This window comes from Zea mays, chromosome 2 (genome assembly GCF_902167145.1).
Source record: "Zea mays cultivar B73 chromosome 2, Zm-B73-REFERENCE-NAM-5.0, whole genome shotgun sequence".
In the NCBI taxonomy this organism is placed as follows: domain Eukaryota; kingdom Viridiplantae; phylum Streptophyta; class Magnoliopsida; order Poales; family Poaceae; genus Zea; species Zea mays.
Genome location: NC_050097.1, coordinates 232,297,847 through 232,316,672, shown reverse-complemented (window position 1 = coordinate 232,316,672; position 18,826 = coordinate 232,297,847). Strand labels below are relative to the sequence as shown.

Genomic DNA, 18,826 nt, shown 5'->3' with positions numbered 1-18,826 from the left:
GGACATAGGCATCAGCAGCAAGCTTGGCGTTGATGTTGGCTTTGGTGACTAGTTTGTCCCTCTCCTCTTAGTGGCACTAGCGTCCTCCTTGGCATGTTGTACAACCTACTCTTGGACATGAGCTATGGCAAGCTCAACCTCACTAGGGGCTAGTAACTAGGGTAGGGTTAGGCAGTAGCGAGGGCCACTGGATTGTGACCATCTCTTGATATCATGATAGAAAGGATATTGTTGTATTGTAGGAGATATGATGTTACACATATGTAAGCAAGGATAGCTGAGTTTTATAGAAATAGAACCAATCAACCGAGATCATTGCCTAATATAGATTATTGATCAATCTATCAACCGAGACCTTTGTGAGATCGATCTATCTATTATAGCCATAAAGGTAGGATTCTAACACCAATGAATACCGACTCTTATCTAATAAAGATCAATCTATCTATTAACAAACATCCTTGCCTAATAGATATCGGTGTATTTATCCTAGCCATATAGGAAGGATTCTAGCACTAGCCTTTTTTGTTTCTGCTGAGTTCAGATTCATAGTAGACTTAGGGTCCTCGTCCTTCACTAAGTTGTGGATTTCTGATCTTCAATAACTACATCTAAATAAGGCCGAAATATGCATATCATGTTCTTAGTTGTCATATGTCTTCTTTGATGGTGAGAACGTGGCCACATAAGCGCTGACAAATAACTTTTAGGATAAGACTCTTAATTGTTGACTTCAAAGAGACATGTTCTTGGTAACCTCCGATGTGTTAAGAACTTTCTACTTACTAATAGCACTATATACTACCATTGATTACTTTTTTTTTTGAATTGTCGTATTTTACTCGAGTAATTTTTATTGTTTGTTTGAATAAACAGTAATTATTTTTGCTCTAGGGAAGAGTCCAAACCTCAAGGCCTTAATTACTGAGAACTTTTTTCTTAAATCAACTTGTGCAAGGGTTTAACACTGCTCATCTCAGCACCTAGAACGCCATTTTTTAACTGTTAGCAGTCTATCACCTGATCGCATAACATTAAACATATACAAGTGATACTCAGCCCCTTGCTCTGTTTTTGGACCGGTCGCTTGCCTGAGACATAGAAAAGGAAATTTCCTCGCTCTCTATCACACATGAACAATTTTAATACGAAAGTAATTCAAACGATCTCATTTGGTAATTGTTTTTGAACATTGTAGAGAAGGTCTATTTACGCGGAGAACACGTTTGATGCAGCTAGAGAAATACTCTATCAAGTGGAGTATGGATATAAGCATGCAAATGTGTTCTACTTTGATGGCTGGGATGGAATTGGTGCATCTGCTGCTCTCAAGGAAGCAGCAAAACGCCTAAAATCTTCAGCATCAAAGTTTGACAGCGTTCTCCATTTGGATTGCTCATTATGGAAAAGTAGGAGGGCCCTACAGAAGGCTATCGCCGAGGAGATAAAGCTCCCCCATTCAGTGATGGCCATCTTGAGCCAGCATGACAAGGAGGATGATTTCAACGGTGTAGAAGAAGGCGCTAGAAATGAGGTACGGGAAATCATTAAGCATACCTACACAAAGCTAGCCACCGTCAAAAGATTAGTTGTGGTCTTCCATAATGGAAGTGGTAGCTTCATTGACCTGAGCGAGTTTGGTATCCCACTGAACCGAAACTTCAAAGGTGATGTGTTGTTGTGGACAATGCAAGGGAGGTTTAGACCCTATGTTAGCTACACTATAAAAGAAAAGGATCCTAATATGGTGTACCTTTATGTGGATCCTGATACGGTGCAATTAGATGACACTTCATTATGGGGCATTGTGAATGAGGAAGCTAAGGAGGTTGCTCAGTACACAGGTACCATTGACCACATGGCAGTGGTGGCGTGCATCCTGTACACGTGGAAGCTAAAAGACATGGGTAACATAGATTGGGATACTCATGCTTCAAACTACTGGGTTTGTGATGGCATTATACAAGGCAGTAGTAGCTCGGAAGCATGGGATTGGAAGGTTGGTGATGCACTACAGAGAAACATGCATTTGGGCTGGATTAGTAGGTCTTATATGGATTATTTCTTTTCATCCTCAGCTATTGAGATGCAGATGCAGCATTATTTACCACGACCTCCAGCGATTTGCTGCACTTCCGAGATTATTAGTGTGCCTGCTGAAGCAACATCCTTTTTTCTACAACCAAAATATGGAGATGAAGAATCTCAATTACTTGCTTCTATGTTCAAACATTCAGCCAGTAATCTGCGTGTGCTGCATCTCTCTGGATGCACCTTTAGATTTGCATCTCCACCATTCCTCTGTTGCAGCAACCTAAGGTTCCTCCTCCTTCACCGTTGCAAGGACGATGGCACAAGTATCACACCAACAGAGGGCAAGGAACTTGACGACCAGAGTGGAGCATGGAGGGCTTGCTTCGGGAAGCTGCAAGTAATGGATTTGAGCTACACCAAATGGTGGTGGTTGCTGTCACAAAGGATGAACATAATGGCCAACCTCAGAGAGTTGAATGCAAAGGGAATCAAGAATTTGAGCACAAGTCATCTACGTGGTTGTGGCAGGCTTGTCAAGCTTCGAGTAGAAGACGGCAGCGTTGACGGACAAAGATTAATACTTGAGAACTCTGTTGCACTGGAACTAGCCGTCCTCGTTAACCATGCTAAAGATGAAGGCGCTACATACATCTCCTTTCGTGGTTGTGCTCAGTTGAGGAGTATATTGCTGGGAGGATTATTTTGTTGCCTCCATGAGTTGGACCTCTCTTGCACATCTGTGGAAACCGTCGACTTGCGAGAGGTAGAAGCCCAGAGATTGAAGCGGCTCATCCTACTTGGGTGCCAGAAGCTCCGTGCAATACTATGGCCACCGAGATCCTCGTCTATTCTTGAGACCTTGGATGTGTTTTGTGTGAGCACCACCCCATCCACAGCATCAGGACAGGAATGGCCACATCTATGTAAATGGGAAGAAAAGAGGAAGGAGGCTACCTCTGCTTCTACTGCAGAATCATCATCCTTGGATAGAAACTGGTACATTTGTGTAAGGGATGCGAGGCTCCTACGGTCGCTAGATGTCTTTTATACCTATGAAAACAATCGTTGTTCCATTGGCTGGCCTGCACGTGTGGAGTTCACTACACCACCAGCATCAGGTGATCTTGTTGCTGCTCAAGGAGTCAATATCTTGCAGCAGTCTATACATGTTGTAGATGTATATGCAAGAGATATGATCACCCATAACCAACTTATTCATGATGAGGATGCAACTGCGGGTGATGAGGACGGTGAAGGAGCGATCCACTGGATGTGGGATTGCCCAACGACCCGGACGATGCATGGTCATGGCTTGTATATTCACGTACAAGCAGAGGATGATGAGCAGGAGGGAGAGTTGAACATAGGTGGAACATGGTCTATGCCCCCTAGATTTATATGCACAAGTGCTGATGTTATGCATGTGCATGATTGCCTGTCCATCACCTCCGGCATTTCTCTGTCATACATTACCTCATGGGATCTACTTAATTGGTGCCGAGTTGAAAGGTGCCCCATGTTGCGATCTGTCTTCACTGCCTTTTCTGAAGGAAAAGAAAATGATATTTCTAGTGATTCATGGCTGATATTTCAAAACCTGACAACATTCTGGGCATCACACCTCCCGATGGCAAAGCACATCTGGAACTGGAGTCCAAGAGCTTATCCATCTGCATACTCCTTTCAACAGCTCCAGTTCTTGCACCTGGACTACTGCCCGAGGGTCATCTTCGTGCTCCCCTTGGACTCGAATATGTCGCTGCCTCAGCTTGAGACCCTAGAGATCATTTGTTGCGGTGATCTTAGGGAGATCTTCCGCCCACAGGATCCCAGGCTCGAGAACCAAGAGGAGGTTGTCAAGCATTTCCCCAAGCTACGACGCATCCACCTTCACAACCTCCCGACGCTGCGCAGCATTTGTGGCCGCATGATGTCTTCACCAATGCTCGAGACTATCAATGTCACGGGCTGCCTAGCACTCAGACGTTTGCCGGCAGTCGGCGGCCGTCTCGGGCAGCCACCCACAGTGGTGTGCGAGAAGGACTGGTGGAACGCCCTCGAGTGGGATGGGTTGGAGGCCAAGCACCACCCTTCCCTCTTCCGCCCCAAGCACTCATGCCACTACAGGAAGCCCAAGCTTCTTAGAGGCAGCGTCCTCAGGTCAAGTGATCAGCCAATTTATTGCATGCATGCCTAGACATTCACTCAATCATCCCATACTGTTGTATATATAGTGTTGTTGATCAATTTACTGAATAATTCCTTGCAGGTAATCAACAACAGCTGCCATTGGAGGCGGATGGATCCCTCCACTCCATATATATGTTGCGGGTTGCACAGTGTCGACGTCCATTCCTGACAGCAGTCGATGAAATAAGACTCCTATTAATTATTGGTATCTCCCTCTTCAAGTCGTGGTGTGTGGTTGGTTCCCTCCGCTTCAACTACGTTGTTCTTCTGCCTTTCTCTGCATCCACATCACCACCACCAGTTTATTGTCTACGCTTGTGTGTGTTGTTTCATCGCTGAGCAACATTAAATATGTGTTTTATGTGTTGTGTTTATCTATTTGGTACCCTGGTTGCTATATAATTATGTGTGTTTTATATGTTGTATTTATCTATTTGGTACCCTGGTTGCTATATAATTATGTGTGTTTTATGTGATGTATCTATTTATCTATTTGGTACCTTGATTGCTATATACTTATCTGCTTTTATGTGATGTATCTACTATCTATCTATGAGACTAGGATACTCCATATGTATGCACAAAGTAGTCGGATGTCATACTAAGTCACATGAAAAAGTTTCCATCAATTTCATCCAAATTCTGAAGTGTCAATGTGAGGTTTTAAAGTTTTATGGTCGAGCTTCATATGTGGGTCCCACATATGCATCTAATCTTATTAATTTGACAAAGGTGTTTTGTGATATCCTGGTCCAAGTGGAAGGTCCAAGGCTTAATAAAATTAATAGATTACGCATACCAACAAAATACATCTTTTTTCAGAAGTCTATCCCAAAAGAACTTCTGGGTTAAACGTGTTTGATCCAGAGCAATCGGGGTGGGTGACCGACCAAGAAGTTTTTTCGGATGTGCACGAGTGAGAACAAAGTGCGCACAAAAGACTCGTGTTGGTCTGTGCGGATACTCTATAATTATAGAGGACTGCTAGAAGTAAATACCGCTGGTCCACTCTATGATCCTAAAGAACTGCCAGAAGTAAATACCGCTGGTCCGGGAGTGGACGTGTTGTTACATTGTTACTATTGATGCTTAATCAGGAAACCACACAGATAAGAAGCTAAATTGCTTGATGTAGAGCCTAGATGGCTCTTAGATCAGACGGTGCCCGTGCCTAGGTGATATCCGCACTCAAACTTTATACCCCCAGTGATTAGTGCAATATGCCAGACACATCGCTGAATGAGCTTCGCCAGGAGCGCGGTATGCTACTCCACTATATATATGTTCCAGGTTGCATCGCATCATCATCCAATGCTGACGACAGCCGATCAATAAGACTCATAGTAACATCTCCGAAAATCTCAAAAGGGTTCACTGAATGTCAAGGAACTAGTCTTACTTACCCTGTAAGTAGATAGTAGCAGCTGTACTGCATTTATCAAGAATTACGTATTGTTTACAACAATACTTCTTTACATTTATCAAGATACTATCTACGAGCTGTGACGACAAGAAGCGGCATCCTGATTTGTCATCTGAACCCACATCGTGTAACCGATGAAGGGCTAAATTTCTATAATTTACTATTTCCTACTGTACCTTCAAAAATCAGCAATTTAAAACTTGAATGAAGTCTTATGATGGGTTCCATCATCCAATGGTGGTAGGGCCATCTCTTGGCCTTCCTTGTTCGTGTTGACTCTTTGTTGTTGCCGAAACCATTCTGATGGGAGCCATTAGTGCCTAGGCTCTCTTCACTAAGTTGTCGAAATTTTCAGAGAACTTTTGTTGATGGCGTCTTCTGCTCTATCGCTAATTTTCTCACTAGCCAATGGATGTGCTTGTCGGGTATCTCTGCATCAAGGAAAACATATTTTGGATCACAACCGACCCAGTAACTGAAACGTAACTGTATCACAAAAGAAGTCAATCTTTCATGCTGACCTGGAGCCTTGTGGCGCTGTGGTAACAGGATGGCCATTCAGAAGGTCGTCTGCGTTAACAAATGTCTGTTTGTGAAGTTCTGGAACCAGCAGTACTCTCTTCCAAAGTTGCATCATAACGTGTGGTAACATTTCCAGCCTTATTGCCTTTGAGAACTGCAATAACAGTCTCCAATATGCACAATGCATGCTCTACCTCAGGACTGATATAAAGGTTTGCTTTCGACGCGTTGTGCTTGCTCAACTGGTACATAGGGTTGGCTAGTTGGAAGATTATCCACAGCGATGGATGTGTTCTGTTCAGTCTCCTCAACAATCTCACTATTCAATATTGTATTTGTTAGCGACAAACGATTTTGTGTAGTGGCATTATCAGGGGCCACCTTCGCCTTGTTATCAGAATCCTGGTATTCACGGATCCTGGCGTAGAGTGATCCTCTCAAAGCTTTCCTGTAGTCACCATCATGACTGGCCACAGTACTGACTGCCTGCAGAAATGCTTCAGTAGGTTATTGGTGTTCAATTAGAAGCTCATGCTCATTAATCAGCATGCACGATTTATCTGATGCCCTGATTTACCACCCCACCACACACTATGGTACAAGGAAAACTATTGTAGACAATATAGCTGAAATGTGAAAACATTACCAGCCACTAACCTTTTGATACAGCTTATGCCCGCTGCCTATTAGTTGCCTTGATATGAAGTTGATCAACCATGGTGGAACAAAATCTAGCTTAATATCCATATTAGCTACTGCCCTGATGATGTTAATTGCGGAAAAAAATGAATACAGTATATTTTTAAAGCTGAAAAATGAATAATACTAGTATGATAAAAGAAATGCTTAAAATGGATTAGTGGTATATTCCTAAAAGAAGAAGATAAAAGTCAGTGAATAGTGTCAAGCACTAAGGTGAAATCAGATGGCTTATAAAAACAAATCGATAAACAAAATAATTGTATTTGATTACTATTACTTCACATAATCTAAAATTATATTCTAGCTAAAGATGCATGGTGCCTTCAAAAGCCAAGGGGGTGTTCTAATATGAAACATGTCACTCTACTAATGCAAGTAGCATCAATGCTTCACCTGAAAAAGCTTCTTTCTTTTGTAATCATGTCCAATTTCAGATAATGAACAAAGAGAACAAAACATGTGTTTGACCTTGCTTCATATAACACTGCAAATTGTATGATTAAAGTTCCTAGTTAGAAACCATGTCCAATTTCAGATAATGAACAAAGAGAACAAAACACTTTTTCAGAGTATATGTATCAATGTATGGGTGTTATAGTTTGTCTGGTTATGTTTCATGCACTTTCTTGGATGAGAAAACACAGAAGTATAATTGCCGGGTGATTCATATTAAGGAGCATGACACTTATAAGTTATATAAACTGATTCATGCACTTCCTACCATATTGGAGCTAGGCAGATAACAGAACCAAGCTTATGGAGAAAACTCAAGCAAAATACTCAAGGTTTTTTCCCTCAAAACTTAAGGAACAACAAGCTGGTATGCCATTGAAACAGCTCAATTACAGGAATTTACCAGCCACCAAGCACCACAATATTTCAGCATCAGTTGAAATGAAGTCATGCAGATGACTAATCCACAATTATTTTGAGAATATAGTAAAAGGAATCACGAACAGAGATTCTAGTCCTGGGAGATTTGCGATGTGTCATCAATAACAAACAGAAACTTGGATTGCTGCAGCACCCGAAGAGGTAACAAAGAAACTACTTCAGTTCACATCGGTCCTCATCTTTTACACAAAATCCATCTAATTAAGTTTTACTGTCCAGCAGGCCCAACAAGGACTCCCTGTGCAGTGCCTTCCTTCTTGCCGCCTTCGTCCTCTGCGTCATTGTCAGCCTTCCGGATCCTGATCTTGTACTTAAGCTCAAACTCGGTGATCTCTTTCTTCTTCCTCTCCAGTGCCTCATGCATGCGAGCAATCACTTCTTCAAGGCCCTCCTTGTTGCGCTTCACAGCAGGCAGGACTTCCTTGATGGTCCTTTCAACCAGGACCCCACCAATCATCCTGTAACAGCGCCTTGAGGGGTCCAGCGGCTCGATCGCACCAATCACGAGGGAGTGCTCACTGACCTCCATCTCCAGCTCTGTGATCTTGGTATAGAGCTGGTTCATTTCGGTACGCATGTTGGCATAAGTGTTGGCAACTACTTGCTCGTTTATGGCTTCTTTGCCATCACCACCTGCTTTGCTTGCCATTTCCCCTGCGATGCAGATACCTGGAGTATGATTTACGAATGAAAAGACCTGCACAGAAAAAAAAAAGCATCTTTTAACCACACACCAGCCCAGAGTTCATCACAGCGCCTGAGGCACACAATTAAAGAGTTTTTTTTGAATCACACACAATTAAAGAGTTACTATATCATTAAAGAGTATGAGGATAACTAAATAAAGAAAAAGAAAATATAAGGTTACATTGCAAAGGTAAACATATCAACATAGAAAAACACATTTCTATAATACTAAAGGTCCATTTGGCAGGAATCCGAAGTAACGTGTGGACCCATTCCTAGGACCAACCAGGCACACCACGACACCAGATTGCAAGGCGAATTAACTCATGAACAATGTGTTTCTTACGAACAACTCATAGTGTCACAATTTGCCTGACTTTTTGCTAGATTTGACCATGCAGAATAAAATATAGTCTTGCTTATTCACTGAGTAAGTTGACAGATTTGTTTAAGACTTAAGGAGAAATGCTGCATTAGTTAGCGATGCATATCCAAGCTATCACCCCTTTTATGACTATAACTGTCTATGCATTACTGCAAATGCAGACTTCATGTTCGGTGCTTTCACGGAAATGATGAAAGAATAACATTCTGAAAAGGATGAGATAATTGGATTTTTGCCACTCGCAATGTTGTCTTCTTGTTATAATTAACATTGTGTCTATGAATTGTAGGTTCGGCTAGTTCTATGAAATGTGGGTCTGATGGCAATTTTACAAATCTGTTTCTTGCTGATGGCAAATATCAGAATCTCTCGAAAAGGATAGATCACTAACATCAACATTTAATGAGTTCAGCAGATCCCAGAAATAAAATAACATATTCAAGTTAAATGAGCACAGAAATAGACCAGGAAAATAGTAAGGAAAAACGGGTTACAAAAGCGTCACTAAGCGCGCGCTGAAGCGCTAAGAGGACGGGTAACGCTTCGCTTTGGGGCAGAAGGGCTCCCAAAACGTCACGACCGCCTTGTTGGAGCAGCGGCTGCTGGCTCCGGCTGCCCTCAGGCCGCGCGCGGCGCAGCAGCCGGGGCCGGGCGCCGTTGACGATACACCGGAGGCGGGAGGAGAGAGAGAGTCACGCACGCAGGATCACCGGCCGGTGTGCGGAGGACGGGAGGCGATTGGCGAGAGGCGGGAGGGGAAGCAGCTGATGCCTTCGCTGAGAGCCCTAGCATGAGCTCCGCCGCCGTCGCCTGTGTGCCGAGCGCGATGAAGGGAGTGAGCGGAAGATGGAACTGCGGGAAGATGACCAGCGGCGGCTGTGTGCCTTCCCTGGAGCATGGAGCAGTGAAAAGGTTAGGGTAAAACCGTCCACCAGCTAATTGTTTATAGTGTACATTGTACCGTGTGAGTTTAAATATAGATATAAGAATGAATAAGTTGCTCGAGTGGTCTTTGTCTCGTGAAACTTAGATTTGTGTTAAATTAATAGGTTTTTAGATGAACCAAAAAATAAAATTCTACTAGTAAAATGCTCATACGCTGATATGTTTTTATTTATCCTTGAGTAAAGGTCTGTTTGGTAGAATCTAGTTTTAAAGAAACTGTTTTGTGAAAATCGAGTTGGTTCTAAACGTACTAATTTATGTCCCAATTATAGAAATTAGATTCTCAGTTTCTTAAAAACCAATAAACTAGCATCTTCTAGCTAAAGTTAGTTTATGAAAACTGAGATGGTTTCAAACACCGTTAACCATTTTTTAAATAAGTTTCTAGAAACTGGGGATAGAAACTGGATTCTTAAAAACAACCTTAGTTCGAACCCTTATTTGTGCATAATCTATACTCCCTCTATTTCGTTTTAGTTGTCGCTGGATAGTGCAAAATTAAACTATCCAGCGACAACTAAAAAGAAACGGAGGGAGTACTACTCTATTAAGAATATAATATGAGCACTTGGTGCTACCACGGTTTCACCTTCCACGCTAACACTCTAGGCCCACCTCCATCCGACCCTTCCCACACAGCCACATCGCGCAAAAAATAGTATAAAGCGAGCGCTTGAACCCATGCCCCTCTACTCCATGAAATTTAGATCAACCACCAAACCACATGTACCTCGTTGTTAAGAAGTAAACAATAATTATATTTAAATAAACATCTCAATACCTAGTTATATGATATATAACAACCGTAGCAAAGCACAGGCAACTGACTAGTTTTAAAATATAAATCACAAAAAATATGTGTTCTGTTGGTTAGATAAGTGTGAATGTGAGTTTGGAGCTTAACATCCATGCTTCAAATCCACGTTTTCTTTTCTTTTTATTTCCTTTTCTTTCTAGCATCTTTTGACATATCATCACATAATTTAATCACATAATTTAATGTATGTTTGTGTTTAAGTCATGTTGTAGGGTCTATTTTACGTGTTAGAAACTTCTTTTAGTAAACTTAGAATCTAATTATATAGTTAAGAGGCTCATAAAATGAAATACACTATCAGTTGAACTTGGCATGCTGTGTTATTTGGTCCCCGAACTAAAAAATCATAGAAATGGGTCCTGTAACTTGGTCGATTCGTGTAAAACTGTCCAATGTCGGGTTTGTGCAAATCGAGTGTCGACGTGCGTGACACATTGGAGCACACTAATAAAAGTTCGAAGCTCAAATAACACAGCATGCCAAGTTTAAAAACCCAAATGACTCCAGCATGACACGCCATGTTAGCATCTGGTTTGAGTAAACCCAGTTTTAGACAGTTCTGGATGGCCACCAAGTCCCGACACTCGTTTTCATGGGTTTTTTTAGTTTGGGGACCCAAGCGACATAGAAACCCAAGTTTGAGGACCCCTGTTGCATCTCACTCATTGTAAAATAATAGTTAAGAGTCATTTATCGTCTTAGGGGTGTTAGAACGCATTAGAGCTAATAGTTAGTAACTAAAATTAGCTGGAGACATCCAAACACTTTAACTAATAGTTTAATTATTAAGTATTTTAGTAAATTAGATAATAGTTAGCTAGCTATTTGTTAGCTAGCTCATTTCACTAGCAAATTTTTAGGCAACTAACTATTAGATCTAGTGCATTCAAATATTCCTTAAAATTTCATTTACAAATACAAACTTCACCAATAGAAATAATGGAAATCTTCTCTCCCACCTCCTTAAAAAAAGGGAGAGAGAGGAGGTGGGGAGGGGTCTGAATAATTCATTTGCACTTTTTCAATTGATTTCCACTATTGTCTCTCATTTGTTCGATATAAACCAACATTAGCGCCCACTTTGTTTGGCATATAAAAAAATTATGAGATAGGATTTACGAGCGAAACGAAAAAGCTCACATTTTTTCAGGGCATTGTCACATGTTTTAGGGTACTAAGTCGAGTGATCACTAATAACGGTAAAATTCACTAGTGGGGTGTTCGGGGAATATTGTGAGAACATGGGCATCAAAATTGTGCTTTGCCTCACCACATCACCCTGTAGAGCAACAGACATGCCGAGAGGCCCTCTGAAATATATGTGGGCTCTCAGACCTAGGCCTACAAACAGAGTAGGTGTAAATGTGTATTTTAGGTGGGTTTAATAAATGAGTTTATTTTGGTGGGTTGTGATGGGTTTTGATTGTGAAGGGGTTGGGTTGGGTAGGTTTATTTTGTATTGTGGATCAAAATGGTTGATACTCATGGGTGTAGATGGGTTTACATAAGCGTGGGCTTCCATGGATCTTCAACCATCCGTAGACCGCATGACTATATTCGAGACGACTCCCAACTTAGTTCTAAGTCCCAACATACACAACTCAACCCTAACTCCCCAAGTCCTCACCCGTGCACCGGCGGCCACATCCTGCTTCCTGCCCCGACGACCGGAGTCTCCCGTCTCCCCGAGTCTTTGCCTCGGCGGACGGAGCTCCCCTGGCCTCTGAAAGGGAAATGTGCCCTAGGGCCATTTCTAGTATATTTTGGTGATTAAGTGTCCAACACATATTAAGTGGGTTATAATATGCCAAATGATGAATGAAGTGCAAATCAACAAGAAGGTATGTTTCTAGACTTAGTACATTTGTTTTTGGTACTAATGAAGTTACCTAAGTGCTAGAAACAGGAAAAGAAAAAGATTGGAAGAGAGTGTCTGTGTGCAGCCAAGATTCAGCATAGTCTGGCACACCGGACTGTCCGGTGGTGCACCGGACAGTGTCCGGTGCGCCACGCAGGTCTCCGGTGAACTGGCCACTCTCGGGAAATTTTGGCGGCGTACGGCTATAATTCATCGGACTGTCCGGTGGTGCACCGGACTGTCCGGTGAGCCAACGGTCGCCAGCGCAACGGTCGGCCGCGCAATCCGCGGGCGACGCGTGGCCCGCGCCAACGATCGGCTGGGGCACCGGACTATCCGGTGCGCCAACCAGCCCGAAGTTGCAACGGTCGGCTGCGCCAGGAATGGAAGGAAATCGCGCACCGGACATGAACAGTGGTTGTCCAGTGGCACACCGGACTGTCCCGTGCGCCACCCGACAGAAGGCAAGATTAGCCTTCCAAGAATGCCTCCAATGGCTCATAGCTGCCTTGGGGCTATAAAGGGACCCCTAGGCGCATGGAGGAGTCATCTAAGCATACTTTGAGCATTCTAAGTCTTCCACACTCCGTCTTCGCGCACTTGATTGACTTTGTTAGTGATTTGAGCTCTGTTCTAGTAGTGAACTAGTTGTGCTTCATTCAAGCTCAAGTCTTGGCTTGTGTGTGTGCGTATTGCTGTGGATTTGTGTGTGTTGCTTCCCATCCTTACTCTTGTGGTTTCACTTTGATATTTGTTGTAAGGGTGAGAGACTCCAACTTGTGGAGATTCCTCGCAAACGGGAAAAGAGATAAGCAAAGAAGAACACTGTGGTATTCAAGTTGATCATTGGATCACTTGAAAGGGGTTGAGTGCAACCCTCGTCCATCGGGACGCCACAATGTGGAGGTAGGCAAGTGTTATACTTGTCGAACCACGGGATAAACTCGCGTGTCTTTTGTGATTGTTTTTCTGTGATACTTGTGTGTTCACAAGAGCTCGCTACTTAGCCATTCTAACACTTAACCAAGTTTTGTGGCTATTAGTTGTTGAATTTTATAGGATCACCTATTCACCCCCCCCCCCCCCCCTCTAGGTGCTCTCAATTGGTACCAGAGCCGTTCTCTTCACGAAAGGGACTAATCGCCCGAAGAGATGGATCCTAAGGGAAAGGGGATGGTGGTCAACGACAAGGAGTCCTTCCTCAACGAGCCGAGGGACGACAAGCCCATTGACTCTGGCTCGATTCATAAGAAGAAGGACGGGAAGAAGAAGAGACGCATCAAGAAGATCATCTACTACGACAGCGACGAGTCTTCTTCTTCCCCAAGAGACAACGACGACGACGAGAAAAAGAAACCGGTTAATTCGAATTTTTTATTTGATTATTCTTGTATTCCTTATAATTCCAATGCTCATTTGCTTTCCATTCCTCTTGGTAAACCTCCACACTTTGATGGAGAGGACTACGCTTTTTGGAGTCATAAAATGTGTAGTCACTTATTTTCTCTCCATCCTAGTATATGGGAGATAGTAGAAAATGGAATGCAATTCGACAGTACCGATAACCCTATGTTTATCAATAAGCAAATCCATAAGAATGCACATGCTACCACTGTTTTGCTAGCATCCTTGTGCAGGGATGAGTACAACAAGGTGAGTGGCTTGGATAATGCCAAGCAAATATGGGACACACTCAAGATATCGCATGAGGGGAACGACGCCACCATGATCACCAAAATGGAGTTGGTGGAAGGTGAGCTAGGAAGGTTTGCCATGATCAGGGGAGAGGAGCCAACACAAATGTACAACAGGCTCAAGACCCTGGTCAACAAGATCAGGAGCTATGGAAGCACGAGATGGACGGACCACGACGTCGTCGTCCGACTTATGCTCAGGTCTTTTACTGTCATTGACCCTCATCTTGTGAACCTAATCCGTGAGAATCCTAGGTACTCAAAGATGACGCCCGAGGAGATACTCAGAAAGTTTGTGAGCGGGTGTATGATGGTCAAGGAAGCAAGATATGTTGATGATGCATTGAACGGCCCAATGTCCATCTATGAGCCTCAAACTGTTGCACTCAAGGCAACAAGCAACAACAGGGAGGCGCTACCTAGCAAGGTGGCACAAGTTGAGGCTGTCGGGCTAAATGAAGATGAAATGGCCCTCATCATCAAGCGCTTCAAGACGGCGCTAAAAGGACGCAAGGAGCATCCCAACAAGAGCAAAGCAAAGGGAAAGCGCTCCTGCTTTAAATGTGGTAAGACTGGTCATTTCATAGCAAATTGTCCCGATAATACTAATGACCAGGAACAAGAAAAGAGCGGGAAGAGGGAAAAGAAGAAGGCCTATAAGAAGGCGAAGGGCGAGGCGCACCTTGGCAAAAAGTGGGATTCGGATTGCTCGTCGTCCGACTCCGACGACGAAGGACTCGCCGCCTCGGCCTCCAACAAGTCGTCTATCTTCCCCAACGAGCGTCATACTTGCCTCATGGCAAAAGAGAAAAAGGTAAGCATTCGAGAAGCCCCTAAGTATTCTACTTCTAGTGATGAAGATTCTAGTGATGATGAAGTAGACTATACTAGCTTGTTCAAAGGATTAGATAGAGCTAAAGTAGAAAAGATTAATGAATTGATTGATGCTTTAAATGAAAAAGATAGACTACTAGAGAGGCAAGAGGACATTTTGTATGAGGAACATGACAAATTTGTTAGTGTTCAAAAGTCACTTGCCTTAGAAATTAAGAGGAATGAATTACTACCTTCTGAGTTATCTACTTGCAATGAATCTATCTCTAGTTTAAAGACTTTGAATGATGATCTAATTGCTAAGCTAGAAGTAGTTAATAAAACTAGTTCTTGTGTAGAGCATGTTGTCATTTGTAATAGGTGTAAGGATATTGATGTTGATGCATGTGTTGAACACCTTACTTCTATTACAAAATTAAATGGTGAAGTGGCAAGTCTTAATGACCAACTTAAGACTTGTAAAAATGACTTTGATAAGTTAAAATTTGCTAGGGATGCCTACACCATTGGTAGACATCCCTCAATTAAGGATGGACTTGGCTTTCGAAAGGAAGCCAAGAACTTAACAAGCCAAAGGGCTCCCATTCCCAACAAGGAGAAAGGGAAGACCCCTATGGCTAGTAGTAATCTAAAGAATCATGCTTTCATGTATAATGATAGAAAATTTTCTAGAAGTTCTCATTATAATAGGAGTTATAATGCTTTTGATTCACATGTTATGATTGCTTCGAGTTCCAATGTTAATGGTAGGCCTATGAGAAATTTTGTGTCTCATGCTCCTAGGAAAATGTGTAATAAACCTACCTCTGTCTATCATGCTTGCAACACTACATATGTACTTTCATGTAGAAATGAAAAAGTGGTTGCTAGAAAGATGGGGTCCAAATGCAAAGGAGACAAGACTTGCATTTGGGTCCCAAAGACTATTGTAACTAACCTTGTAGGACCCAACAAGAGTTGGGTACCTAAAACCCAAGCCTAAATTGTCTTGCAGGTTTATGCATCCGGGGGCTCAAGCTGGATTATCGACAGCGGATGCACAAACCACATGACGGGGGAGAAGAAGATGTTCACCTCCTACGTCAAGAACAAGGACTCCCAAGACACGATTATCTTTGGAGATGGGAACCAAGGCAAGGTCAAAGGCTTGGGCAAGATTGCCATCACAAATGAGCACTCTATTTCTAATGTATTTTTAGTAGAGTCGCTAGGCTATAATCTCCTGTCTGTTAGTCAATTGTGCCACATGGGCTACAATTGTTTGTTTACAAATGTTGATGTATCTGTCTTTAGAAGGAGTGATGGTTCATTAGCGTTTAAGGGTGTACTAGATGGCAAACTCTACTTAGTTGATTTTTCGAAAGAGGAGGCCGATCTAGATGCATGCTTAATCGCTAAGACTAGTATGGGCTGGCTGTGGCATCGCCGTCTAGCACATGTTGGGATGAAGAACCTCCACAAACTTCTAAAGGGAGAGTATGTGTTAGGACTAACAAATGTATGTTTCAAAAAAGATAGACTTTGTGCAGCTTGTCAAGCAGGTAAACAGGTGGGAAGTACTCATCACAGCAAGAATGTGATGACCACATCAAGACCTCTGGAGCTACTTCATATGGACCTCTTCGGACCCGTCGCCTACCTCAGCATCAGGGGAAGTAAGTATGGTCTTGTTATTGTTGATGATTTTTCCCGCTTCACTTGGGTATTCTTTTTGCAGGATAAATCAGAAACCCAAGGGACCCTAAAGCGCTTTCTAAGGAGAGCTCAAAATGAATTTGAGCTCAAGGTGAAAAAGATAAGAAGTGACAACGGGTCCGAGTTCAAGAACTTACAAGTGGAGGAGTACCTTGAGGAGGAAGGAATCAAGCACGAGTTCTCCTCTCCCTACACACCACAGCAAAATGATGTGGTAGAGAGGAAGAACAGGACGCTCATAGACATGGTGAGGACGATGCTTGGAGAATTCAAGACGCCCAAGCGATTTTGGTCGGAAGTTGTGAACACAGCTTGCCACGCCATAAACCGGCTCTACCTTCATCGACTCCTCAAGAAGACCTCGTATGAACTTCTGACTAGTAACAAACCAAACGTCTCATACTTTCGTGTATTTGGGAGCATATGTTACATTTTGGTGAAGAAAGGTAGAAATTCCAAATTTGCTCCCAAAGATGTAGAAGGGTTTTTACTAGGTTATGGCTCAAATACAAAGGCGTATAGAGTCTTCAACAAATCATCGGGTTTGGTTGAAGTCTCTAGCGACGTTGTATTTGATGAGACTAATGGCTCTCCAAGAGAGCAAGTTGATCTTGATGATGTAGATGAAGATGATGTTCCAACAGACGCAATTCGCACCATGGCGATTAGAGTTGTGCAACCACAGGAACACCCAGTGCAGGATTAACCTTCTTCCTCAACAATGGTGCACCCCCAACTCAAGATGATGAACAGGTTCTTCAAGAGGAGGCGTGTGATCAAGGGGAGCACAAGAAGATCAAGTTATGAAGGAAGAAACACCACGGGCCCCTCCAACTCAAGTCCGAGCGACGATTCAAAGGAATCATCTCGTCGACCAGATTCTGGGGGATATAAGCAAGGGAGTAACTACTCGCTCAAGACTAGCTAACTTTTGTGAGCATTACTCGTTTGTCTCTTCTATTGAGCCTTTCAGGGTAGAAGAGGCCTTGCAAGATCTGGACTGGGTGTTGGCCATGCAGGAAGAGCTCAATAATTTCAAGAGGAATGAAGTTTAGAGCCTGGTGCCACGTCCCAAGCAAAACGTTGTAGGAACCAAGTGGGTGTTCCGCAACAAGCAAGACGAGCACGGGGTGGTGACAAGGAACAAGGCTCGACTTGTGGCAAAAGGTTATGCCCAAGTCGCAGGTTTGGATTTTGAGGAGACTTTTGCTCCCGTGGCTAGGCTAGAGTCTATTCGCATTTTGTTAGCCTATGCCGCTCACCACTCTTTCAGGTTGTTCCAAATGGATGTGAAGAGCGCTTTCCTCAATGGACCAATCAAGGAAGAGGTGTATGTGGAGCAACCACCTGGCTTTGAGGATGAACGTGTGACACCCCAGTGTCACCTAGGGTTTTTTCTTAAAAATGCCAAATCAAGAACCATCATTTTATGTGAACCAAAGTGAGCATGAGCATCAAATTAACTTAAGAATAAAGAATTCACCAAGCATATACTTAAAAGTATCATGATCAAAGCAAATGGGTCTTTCCAAAAGGTAATAATGTTGCAACCCTAATAAACCCTAAGTAAGCCAAGTTAAGCATAAAAGGGAATTGGGAGAAGTCATGAGGGAAAATGCAAAAATTTAGATATGATCAAATCACAAAACTTTAGTTCACCAAATAACTAACAAAACATAGTAAGAGAGTTTGGCCTTTTGGTCTTTTTAAAATTCCCAAATCAGCCCTTGAACCATGAACCCTTGGAGAAATTCAGATTTCTGAAATTCAGACCTCTTTCCAAAGATCAATTGCGTCCTCTGTTTTTCGAAACTCAAAACTAGAAGATCCAAATATCAAAATTGTGCCAAATTCCCTTGAACACGTCCTAAAAAAGTTTGAACTCAAACCAAATTCATTTGACACGGTTTTGGCGCAGTTTGACCTCGGGACCAGACATTCTGACACTGGCACCTTGGTGACGCTACAACTCCCTGTCCCTAGCCTAAAACCGCGCGACGTCCATACACAAAAGACAAAGCAAGGTTAGGTGAACAAATCCTTCACAGTGATCTTGCCCAAATTCGCGAAGATTTGCACCCAACCAACGCTTGAACATGGGCAGAGGCAACGGGCACACGTGTTCGACCGTGCCTGACACCTCCGG

At 42.9% G+C, this 18,826-nt stretch overlaps 2 protein-coding genes and 1 pseudogene across 3 annotated transcripts in view; 1 reads left to right on the top strand and 2 right to left on the bottom strand.

The window, feature by feature from the left end:
- LOC103648084 (uncharacterized) overlaps positions 1 to 4,723 on the top strand; it is a 34,833-nt gene extending 30,110 nt beyond the window's left edge. For both annotated transcript variants that reach the window (XM_008672589.2, XM_020548683.2), the window contains 2 exons: positions 1,199 to 4,194; positions 4,304 to 4,723. In XM_008672589.2, the coding sequence (XP_008670811.1) occupies positions 1,199 to 4,194; positions 4,304 to 4,307 (3,000 nt within the window). In that variant the 3' untranslated portion in view covers positions 4,308 to 4,723. The remainder of the gene's footprint in view (positions 1 to 1,198; positions 4,195 to 4,303) is intronic.
- Positions 4,724 to 6,158: 1,435 nt separating this feature from the next.
- LOC103648082 (uncharacterized) lies at positions 6,159 to 7,822 on the bottom strand (annotated as a pseudogene).
- Positions 7,678 to 9,752, bottom strand: LOC103648083 (probable prefoldin subunit 2). Its single transcript, NM_001154795.2, has 2 exons — positions 9,538 to 9,752; positions 7,678 to 8,462 (listed from the first exon to the last, which is right to left on the bottom strand). Exon 2 carries the CDS (start codon positions 8,412 to 8,414, stop codon positions 7,974 to 7,976), a length of 441 nt encoding a protein of 146 aa, NP_001148267.2. The 5' UTR covers positions 8,415 to 8,462; positions 9,538 to 9,752; the 3' UTR covers positions 7,678 to 7,973.
- Between the last annotated feature and the right edge of the window lie 9,074 nt (positions 9,753 to 18,826).